At 43.4% G+C, this 10,597-nt stretch overlaps 2 protein-coding genes across 8 annotated transcripts in view; both read left to right on the top strand.

Annotated features, from left to right (window-relative positions):
• Positions 1-281: 281 nt before the first annotated feature.
• LOC106566399 (matrix metalloproteinase-9) lies at positions 282-7,589 on the top strand. The gene is made up of 13 exons (XM_014134387.2): positions 282-582; positions 851-1,089; positions 1,352-1,500; positions 1,838-1,966; positions 2,369-2,542; positions 2,689-2,862; positions 3,156-3,329; positions 4,286-4,441; positions 4,806-5,013; positions 5,540-5,679; positions 5,812-5,962; positions 6,404-6,507; positions 6,710-7,589. The coding sequence occupies exons 1-13, from the start codon at positions 439-441 to the stop codon at positions 6,832-6,834; spliced, it is 2,067 nt and encodes a 688-aa protein (XP_013989862.1). The 5' UTR covers positions 282-438; the 3' UTR covers positions 6,835-7,589.
• A 393-nt stretch (positions 7,590-7,982) lies between these two features.
• LOC106566398 (zinc finger protein 335) overlaps positions 7,983-10,597 on the top strand; it is a 32,272-nt gene continuing 29,657 nt past the window's right edge. For 3 of the 7 annotated variants that reach the window (XM_014134384.2, XM_014134383.2, XM_014134382.2), the window contains exons 1-2: positions 8,400-9,558; positions 10,068-10,208. In XM_014134384.2, the coding sequence (XP_013989859.1) occupies positions 9,334-9,558; positions 10,068-10,208 (366 nt within the window). In that variant the 5' untranslated portion in view covers positions 8,400-9,333. Of the gene's footprint in view, positions 8,270-8,399; positions 9,559-10,067; positions 10,209-10,597 lie in introns of those variants that run through there. The other 4 variants (XM_014134378.2, XM_014134380.2, XM_014134379.2 and 1 more) reach the window with 4 other exon arrangements.

Raw genomic sequence — 10,597 nt, 5'->3', positions numbered from 1 at the left:
GTCCTCCCTAATTAAGGTTCCACCAATCTCCTGTGATCCTTGTACATGTCAAAACGGAACAAAAAAAGTTAGATATTTGGGATACATTTGTAGATTACTACATTTTGGAAACCCCCTGAACAATAACATAATGCTCACTCCCAGTGGGAGGGGTAATGACTGGAAGAGAGATAGAGAGAGAGAGAGAGAGAGAGAGAGAGAGAGAGAGAGAGAGAGAGAGAGAGAGAGAGAGAGAGAGAGAGAAAGGGGGTGGAGGTTAAGAGGGTGACTAAGACTAAGAGCATAAATACTGAACCCAAAGCACAAAGCACCAAAGGAGAACATCCTATCCACTACAAGCTTTGTTACTGCCACTGAGAGTCCCTTCATTGGCTGTCTGGCACATCATAGTATCTTCTCTATTACTTTGGGCGACTTTCATCTTACCTTGGTCTCACCATGAGATCTCACCATAGAGTTCTGGTTTTCCTAGTGTTGGCAATGTGCACAGTAGGTGGATGGTGCGTTCCCCTGAAGAAAACCGTGTCTGTCACCTTCCCTGGAGATGTCCTCAAGAACATGACGGATATGGAGCTGGCAGACGTGAGTAGCAGATGCATAGAAACGCATTAAATGTTCTAGCTTTTTAAACCTATAAACAGATTTAATTTGTCGTGAAAACAAAACATACAGCCTGGGCTGTGTGTGGAGGATTGCGAAAATAAATTTGGCGAATTGTCCATCGTGTCTCAATGTCATGACTTATAATATAAACCTAAAGTCAATCGATCTAAATGGAGTAATTTCTAATTATATGTAATTATCTCAACAACTATTAAATCTGGTTGCATTCATTGTTTCCTACCTCCAGAGCTACCTGAAGAGGTTTGGCTACATGAACGTCCAGCACCGCAGTGGTTTCCAGTCCATGGTGTCCACCTCCAAGGCTCTGATGAGAATGCAGAGGCAGATGGGGTTGGAAGAGACAGGGACGCTGGACAAGTCTACGGTAGCAGCCATGAAGGCACCTCGCTGTGGGGTCCCTGATGTACGCTCCTACCAGACCTTTGACGGGGACCTGAAATGGGATCATCATGATGTTACATACAGGTACTGTGAAGGGGATTATGTGGGACTGGTTTAGGGTTCTAGCATTAGGGTTGGGGTAATCTCATCCACCCAGTCGGTAGCAATTGAGCGTGTGGACGAAGTTAGGGTTACAGGTATAGTGTGTGGAGATGTTAAAGCCAGGTGTGCACAGTGTAACAATGGCCTGGAAATACTATATGATTTATAGCAAACAGAGCAAGTAGCTAAACATGTGGCCGTTCAAGCCTCAGTTGCCTTCATAGTGAGTTACTTTTCTCTCTAGGATCCTGAACTACTCTCCAGACATGGAAGCGTCTCTGATAGACGATGCCTTCGCCAGAGCCTTCAAAGTGTGGAGTGATGTCACCCCTCTCACCTTCACGCGTCTGTTTGACGGCACCGCCGACATCATGGTGTCATTTGGAAAAGCAGGTAAGAAGGGATGCAGTAACTGTATGCAGCCTGGGATCCAAACTGATGCTCTGTTTCACCAATTGCTTCACTTCAGTGAAACGGAGCATATCAGTTTTGGATTTCAAGGCTATGCAATATGTGCCATACAATCTCTGAAAGCATCAATTAAACAGCCTCGGCCTCCCAGAACATTTACATTTTTAAAACATATCTCTAAGTTGAAGAATACACATCCAAATGAATCTTTATTGAAGAAACATGAAAGGAAGGAACTGAACTGACCAAATTGAAATATATTTGACCCCAACCCTGCATGAAATTAATGGAATTAATTCATTGCCTTGTTATTTTCCAGATCATGGAGACGGCTACCCCTTCGATGGTAAGGACGGCCTTCTGGCCCACGCCTTCCCCCCTGGTGAGGGCATACAGGGAGACGCCCACTTTGACGATGACGAAAACTGGACCCTTGGCAAAGGAGCAGGTAAGCATGGAGGTGTATAGTCAATCCTGGCTGTTTCAGTCAGTCAGTATTTCATGGAGCTAGGTCTCCCCGTAGTGTCCAGTATTTCATGGAGCTAGGTCTCCCAGTAGTTTCCAGTATTTCATGGATATTGGTCTACCCGTAATGTCCAGTATTTAATGTAGCTAGGTCTCGCCCTAGTGTGAAGTATTTCATGATGCTAGGTCACCCCGTAGTGTCCATTTTAAGCATCTTATTGACTGAGATTGAACTGAACTATGTGCCTCTGCCAACATCCCCACATCATCTGTAGGATTGAAATCTTGAGCTGCTGTGAACCATCTTATTATATGTATTTAATCATGTTTGAAATAGCTATTGTTGACAATTGCTCCCAATAAAAACATAACTTTTTTGTTCTAGCTGTGAAGACTAGCTTTGGCAACGCAGAGGGTGCCCTGTGCTACTTCCCTTTTTCCTTCGAGGGCAAGCAGTACTCCACGTGCACCACAGAGGGGCGCTCTGACAACCTGCCCTGGTGTGCCACCACAGCCGACTACGGCAGAGATAAGAAATTCGGCTTCTGTCCAAGTGAACGTAAGATTGATAGTTAATACTTGAAAGGAATGATTGGTCAGAAAGTATTTTAGACAGAGTTTGCTTTGACATGCCTCTAATCATATGCCCCCTGTCTCTCTACCTCTTTCTCTCTCTCGCTCCCTCTCTCCTTTTCTCACACACAGTTCTGTACACATTCGACGGAAACAGCAACGGCAAAGAATGTGTGTTCCCCTTCGTGTTCCAGGGGGAGACATATGAAGGTTGCACGACAGAGGGTCGCAGTGATGGATACCGCTGGTGTTCCACCACAGACAACTTTGACAAGGATAAGAAATATGGCTTCTGTCCCAACAGAGGTGAGGGAGTATCACCTTTACAGCCACTACCAGACCTGGGTTCAAATAGTATTATTTTTCTTTCAAATACGTTGAATGTTTTATTGATTCTGTCTGGAGAGTCAGATGGGCAGGGTTTGCATTTTTGGGACTATTCCAATGGTTCCATTGCTCCAGGAAACCTCAATCAAGCACAGCTAAAGAAAACAAATAGTATTTGAACCCAGGTCTGATTACTGTCACACATACATTAATCACTAGCCTGCCTTCAGTGACACATGTTCCCTAATAGTGTTGTGTCTGTGTTATGACAGATACGGCTGTGATTGGTGGAAACTCTGAGGGAGAGCCGTGCCAGTTCCCCTTTGTCTTCCTGGGGAAGAAGTATGACTCATGCACCAGCGAGGGACGGGGAGACGGCAGGCTGTGGTGCGCTACCACCAGCGACTTTGACGCAGACACGAAATGGGGCTTCTGCCCAGATAGGGGTGAGTGACATAGACAGCGTAAGTGCACCTACCGTCTGACTCAAACTGCTGGCTGACAGTCAGAGACAACGTCAGTGCACCTACCATGCTGACTCAAACTGTTGGCTGACAGTCAGAGACAGCGCAAGTGCACCTACCATGCTGACTCAAACTGCTGGCTGACAGTCAGAGACAATGTCAGGGCACCTACCATGCTGATTCAAACTGCTGGCTCAGATCATTTACTTTCAAAATGCCCTTTCCAGCACAATTCTAGGTATATGCGTAACCAGGCTAGCGCAGTATAGCTCATCTTGGTTCAATAGTGTGGAAAGTGTATATTCCTGTAGGTGCACTAGCCTGGTCCCAGATCTGTTTTCTCCTTCTATAGCCTAATCCCAGATCTGTTGTCTCCTTCTATAGCCTGGTCCCAGATCTTTTGTCTCCTTCTATAGCCTGGTCCCAGATCTGTTGTCTCCTTCTATAGCCTAACCCCAGATCTGTTGTCTCCTTCTATAGCCTAATCCCAGATCTTTTGTCTCCTTCTATAGCCTGGTCCCAGATCTATTGTCTCCTTCTATAGCCTAACCCCAGATCTGTTGTCTCCTTCTATAGCCTAATCCCAGATCTTTTGTCTCCTTCTATAGCCTAACCCCAGATCTGTTGTCTCCTTCTATAGCCTAATCCCAGATCTTTTGTCTCCTTCTATAGCCTGGTCCCAGATCTGTTGTCTCCTTCTATAGCCTGGTCCCAGATCTGTTGTCTCCTTCTGTAGCCTGGTCCCAAATCTGTTGTCTCCTTCTATAGCCTGGTCCCAGATCTGTTTGTGCTCGAGCCAACTCCATTACTGTAATTTTACAGCCAAACATGACAATGATTGACGGGTAGTTGGCATGATAGCAGACTGGCACTCATGCCATAAGTGCACACCACAACTGACTTAATGATGTGTTTCTACTCACCCTCTCCTCTTTCAGGCTACAGTCTCTTCCTGGTTGCGGCCCACGAGTTTGGTCATGCCCTGGGTCTGGACCACTCCAACATCAGAGACGCCCTCATGTATCCCATGTACAGCTACGTTGAAGACTTCTCCCTACATGGAGATGATGTTGAGGGCATTCAGTATCTCTATGGTATGATATTATCACAATATGACATGATTACACAATATCCCTAGTCTGGTCCTAGATCTGTTTGTGCTTTCTTGACTGACAACGACCATAGGAGTTGGCAAAACAAACAGACCTTGCACCAGGCTGCAATATCATGTGATCCCACAGAATTCACAACATACATACATACATACATACATACATACATACATACATACATACATACATACATACATACATACATACATACATACATACATACATACAACAACGCAGTATTTCCCTCTATCACCACAGAGACCAGATGGTAATTGAACAACAATGACAATAGTTAAGTGTTGTTCATTTCATTCATTGCCTTCCTTCCCACTATCTTCCCACCCAGGATCCAAGACAGGCCCTGACCCCACACCCCCTGGGCCCCCCATCCCTACACCTGGTCCCAGCGATGAGCCTGAGCCCAACACCCCCACTACCACCACTACCAGCCCCACCACCACACACCCTGTGGACCCATCCCAGGACCCCTGCCAGATCAACAAGTTCGACACCATCACAGAGATCGATGGAGACCTGCACTTCTTCAAGGACGGGTGAGCAACCTTTTAAAAAAGAAGGTTGCTTTGCGGTCAAACAGTAGAACCTTTTTGAGGGCTTTGATGTTAAATGGGTGTTGTGCCCTTTTAAGAGAGCACAAGAGTTGTGAGATAAGGGAGAGATAACTGGAGAGAGATACAGGACAGAGTTATGGGCTAAAGGAGCGATAACCAGAGAGAGATACAGGATAGAGTTATGAGCTACAGGGAGAAATAACCAGAGATACAGGATAGAGTTATGAGCTAAGGGAGAGATAACCGGAGAGAAAAACAGGATATACAATGTAAGAGTACAGGACAGAATGTAAATAAACAAGCCAAGGATTCACATATTCCTTACACTGGATTTCCCTTTTACTACTAAGAACATCTACACCACAAGGACCATAAGAGCTCATGAACACTTTTTGGTTCATTATAGCACAATTTCTTCTGACAGTGTAGCCCATTATCTTACAATGTAGAATATAATTATACATTATTGCTAAATTCATAATTGTGATGTTTTTTGCTGATCCAACAGGCAATATTGGAGGCTGTCAAGCAAGACTGACGGTGGACTGAAGGGTCCGTTCTCCATGTCTGAGAGGTGGCCAGCTCTGCCAGCCGTTGTTGACACGGCCTTTGAGGACCTTGTAACAAAGAAAATCTACTTCTTCTCAGGTAAACAAAATTCTGATTTTTTTTACACACACACACACACACACACACACACACACACACACACACACACACACACACACACACACACACGCAGACGACATCACTCTAAGCTTTGTCTCTGTTGTCCCACAGGCACCAGGTTCTGGGTGTATACAGGACAGAGTCTCCTGGGACCCCGCAGCATTGACAAACTGGGTCTGCCCTCTACTGTAGAGAAGGTGGAGGGAGCACTACAGAGAGGGAAAGGCAAGGTGCTGCTCTTCAGTGGAGAGAACTACTGGAGGTGAGTGAAGTGTCAATGTCCCGTTTACAAGTACAGTGAAATGCCTTTCTTGCTAGCTCTAAAACACAAAAAAAATGCAGTAATCAATATCAATTTAGTACTAAAAAAGAACATAAGGTAGAACAAAAACCTGAGTTCAGGAAGGAGGGTGTGTTGAGATAAGGTTGTGGGTTCAAGTTCTGAAGGGATTGTCATCGCATACACACACTAGAAATGCATGCACTCACTGTATTGTAAATTGCTTTGGATAAAAGTGACTGCTAAGCAGCAGAATATTGTTAGAAGTTATATTATCATAACCTAGAGAATACTGACCTAAAATGTAACTAGAAGATGAAGAGGATCAGAAGAGCTCAAGGAAGGGTTAAACTTATAACTATTTACTGTATCTGTAGGTCTGTGTTTTGTAATAACCAAACCAAATGTATCTGATCCTTACAGGCTGGATGTGAAGGGCCAGAATATCGACAAGGGATATCCCCGCTTCACAGACATTGTCTTCGGGGGTGTTCCCAATGATGCTCATGATGTCTTCCACTTCAAGGGTAAATATTACATTATTAATTTACTCTGTGTGTAGACCTTTAAAAGGGGCCTTATTTTATTCTACATGAAGCAAAAAAATATTACAGCAAACTGTCAGTTTAGTTTGTACTTTCTTATCAAAGTTAGACACATTACAATCATGTAGTAACTCACAATCATGTTATAACTCCTCATAACGTATTGTGATTGTTTCTACTCTAGGCCACATCTACTTCTGTCGGGATCGTTTTTACTGGCGAATGAACTCTAGGAGACAGGTAGACCGTGTGGGATACGTGAAGTACGATATCCTGAAGTGTACCGACTCCTCCAACTACCGCTACTGAGCTACTTTACCCATAGAAATTGACATACTAGAATGAGTATCCCCATTCAAGTCAGTATTTCGTGACAGTCTAAGGGGCCATCTCGGTTCTAGTATGTATATTTCTATGGCACTGTTTCTGGGCTGAATATTTAAGAACCTTTCCAACAGGATGTTCATTCTTAGCCTGAGTCCCAGATTTGTTTGTGCTGTCTTGCCAACTTATTGCTATGCCATGATGTGAGAATTATGCAGATGAGTGTTTGTGGTACTGTTGGTGTAAGGGGTGCCGTTTGTAAAGTTGAAACAACACCCCAGTTTGTGTGCTTTGTATGATGGTGAAATATTGCCCCCCAGTTGATTCAGGTCAAACCAAATGATACACATGTATGGGAAATTTCCTTCTAACTGTGTGAGTAAATGGGTTTATTGTCCTCTAGTCTAGGGTCCAGAGACAGATAACCACAGCCCTGAAATAACGATTTTAGCACTAGCAGATCCGATTCACAATCTGTTGGTGCTTAAGCCTATCTGCCTGGCGCAGATATTTTTGATGAGCCATGAATTTGTATGTATATTACCCTCTGGTTTTATTTTTGTGTTCAACAATGCAATGTTGGTTTATTTGGTGTTATTTTATATTTCTGAACTGGCTCAAAAGCCATGTATTTTGCACTGGATGTCACGCATTGGTGTCTCCATCACTTTTAAGTTATTTTGTAAGTAAATCAATGTTTTGTATTAGAACTGGAAATTCAATAAACAAATAGCACTTCATTATTAGTTGTTGTCATTTTAACTGTATAGCTAACTAATCATCTTGTGCAGCTGTCACCAAGCCTCTTCCTCTCTGCTGTCAACACAATGAGGTTCCGCAAAATAGTTGGAGCTATGCCTGTTTTTTGTTGTTGTTGAATGTCCACACAGCTGACAGAGCCAAACATCCAGCGTTATTAAGGTGCCACTGCCACTGCTACATTATAAGAAATCTAAGTAAATAGATACGTTGTAACATCTAACCATGGTTATACAATCTTCAAGATTATATTTTACAATTGTAACAAGCAGCTTGACGCAACATCGTAAGAAGCTCGATATTACACTTGATATTACTGCGCTGCTCGTAGTCAAATTCTGTAATACGTCTTCCTCTGGAAACAATAGTCCTATACATTCCCCAAACATCTAAATATACTCTTAATTCTCTTTATTGAGTATAATCGTTTAATACGATTAATTGGGGGGGGAAAGCTGCCCTTAACATAATGAAACTGCAAGGAGAACCTTTTAAAGCTGCTTCCACTTTAGCAAAACAGAATAAGATCCGGTTTGTCGAACAGGAAGCAAGGAGATACTGATGGCGCCCGACTAGAATGGAGTAGCAATTATCGCGTACAACTTCTTATACTGTTTGGCGTGTCTACTAAGTCATAAACGAATTCAACTCGCAATACACGGTAAGTAAAAATCCCACAGGATCTCGTGTTATATAGATAAATTAATTACATTTTCTTCAGGAACGAGCGTTGGGCGATCTGTTTTTTGCTGAGGCCCTCGAGGCCCCACGCCTTGGTAGGTTGTATAATGCCTGAATGCAAAACGAAGGCTGGCGGGAAATGGCGGAGCAGGCAGGAGGGAGGGCAGCTAGGCTTGTTTAAATCATAAAGAGGGGTCGTTATTAGCTACACGCTCGACTCCAGATGTGTTTAGCTAGAGTTGTCAAAAATAAAAACGACAATAATGGCTATATTTGACCTGTTATGCCACCGACCTTGTTGCATGTGTTGTGCAACCTCATGTAAGCGGTACTATATTACCAGGATCTGACGGGCTTATCCAAGAACGAACATTAGCTGGCTAACTAACCTTGCTGTCTTCCTAGCAAAGCTGCTATTACTAGCTAGTTTAGCTACTAGCTAGTAAACTTGGCTTTCACTTTGGCTATCTAAGCACAAAGAAGAAGAAACCACGTCCAATGTGATTAAGTTACAGTTAGCCATGTAGCTAACTAGCTAGCTACTGTATGTTCATCAGTATGTATGTTCATCATTGTTTACCTTCACACTCAAAGACCAACAGAAAGGAGTCCGTTCAACAAAGCACCCTCACGAATGCTACTCTAGAGAAACACCTCTAACTGATATGCAATAAGCTGCAAAATATGCAATAAGCTAAAAAAATGTATGGGCATTTAACACAATCAGTATCCAATTAAAAGTACACTCCATGTGAAAAAATAGGCTAATGCCAGAAGATGGATATTCGATAGACGTATGATAGTTGAAAACTGGTATCCATCATCAATATAGATGTCTCTAGTGTGACCATGACTGTCCTAAGGATGGAAATGAGTCAGATGGCTCGAGAGTTACAGCATTATGTTGACAATGCTAAGGTTGTGGGTTTGATTCCCTCACACACTGAACATGTCATCCAGTCTCTTTGGATACTGAAGTTCCCTCTGGGGAAAATGAACATTATATTCTAAAAGCTCTGCTATGGACCATATTTTATATACTAGATGGAAGGGGAGATAGAGGTGGAGAGCAGCAGTGATGTGGGTCCGTCAGGGTCCGGGATGGAGGAGCCATCGGAGAGCGGTATGGGCATGGAGTCCTCAGAGGCCATGTCTGCAGACAGCAGTGATGCAGCGGCTCACCATGCATCCCACCATCACAGCCAGCACCACCACGGCATTGCCCCAGAGTCAGACTGCCACGTGGGACAGAGCTCAGAGGGGGTCCTGGTATGAACAACAACACTGAACTGTTCAGAATCATCAAACTTTAATGCTATGTAACATACAAGAGATACAAACCATTAGCATCTGTGTAATAAAGTCAAAAGTAATACACTTAAAGCCTGTGTGTTTGTAATGATAATCATAATACATTTTATAAAGCACTTTTTCAAGGATCCAAAGACGTCTATGTTTGATTGTCCTGGTTGGGGCTCTAGTGATTTGGTAACACTTTTATTTTGGATAGTCCCAAATAGATGGTTTGTAGATGTTCAATAACTGTCAACAACATTTCAACTAACTTATCTACTAACCTTAACCATTATCCTAACCCTAAACTTAACCCTAACCCTTATTCTCAACCTAACCCTAACCATAACAAGCAGTTGCTTATCAACAGATAGTTTGTTGACAGTATGACCATCTGTAGAGCATCTATATGGGACTATCCACAGTGACCTTAAGTTTTAGTTAGTCTCCATGTCCATGCCTCTCACCCGTGTTTCTGTTTCCAGGTGTTCCTACCAGAGACTAGCTCCAGTACGGATGTCACCCACCACAGGGCCACCGTCCACCTCCCAGACTCCTCCTCTGTGGCCCAGTGCACCAGCGTCTCCACTGTAACGCAGTCCATCCTGGTGTCTGGGTCAGCCCAGGTGAGCATCTCTAATATTCAAGCACACCTTGGTTCACCTCCATAGTACCCTTCCCCCCCCTATTTATTTTTTTACTGGTGTACTACACTCTTTTCTTACTAGCATTGATTTAGCTAATAGCTGTGTTTCTTTTAGCTTTGACTTGGATTGACTGATACGTGATAACTGTGTTTCTTTTAGGTTTGACTTGGATTGACTGATATATGGTTATTTTACCTACCTTAGTTGAAAGTCACTGATCATTAGTCACTTTGGATAGAAGGGGCGGCATGTAGCCTAGTGGTTAGATTGTTGGGCCAGTAACCGAAAGGTTGCTAGATCGAATCCCCAAGCTGACAAGGTACAAATCTGTTGTTCAGCCCCTGAACAATGCAGTTAACCAACTGTTC

This window comes from Salmo salar, chromosome ssa13 (genome assembly GCF_905237065.1).
Source record: "Salmo salar chromosome ssa13, Ssal_v3.1, whole genome shotgun sequence".
Lineage (NCBI taxonomy): Eukaryota > Metazoa > Chordata > Actinopteri > Salmoniformes > Salmonidae > Salmo > Salmo salar.
The sequence above is the reverse complement of the archived record's forward strand: the minus strand, read 5'-3'. Positions and strand labels throughout refer to the sequence as shown.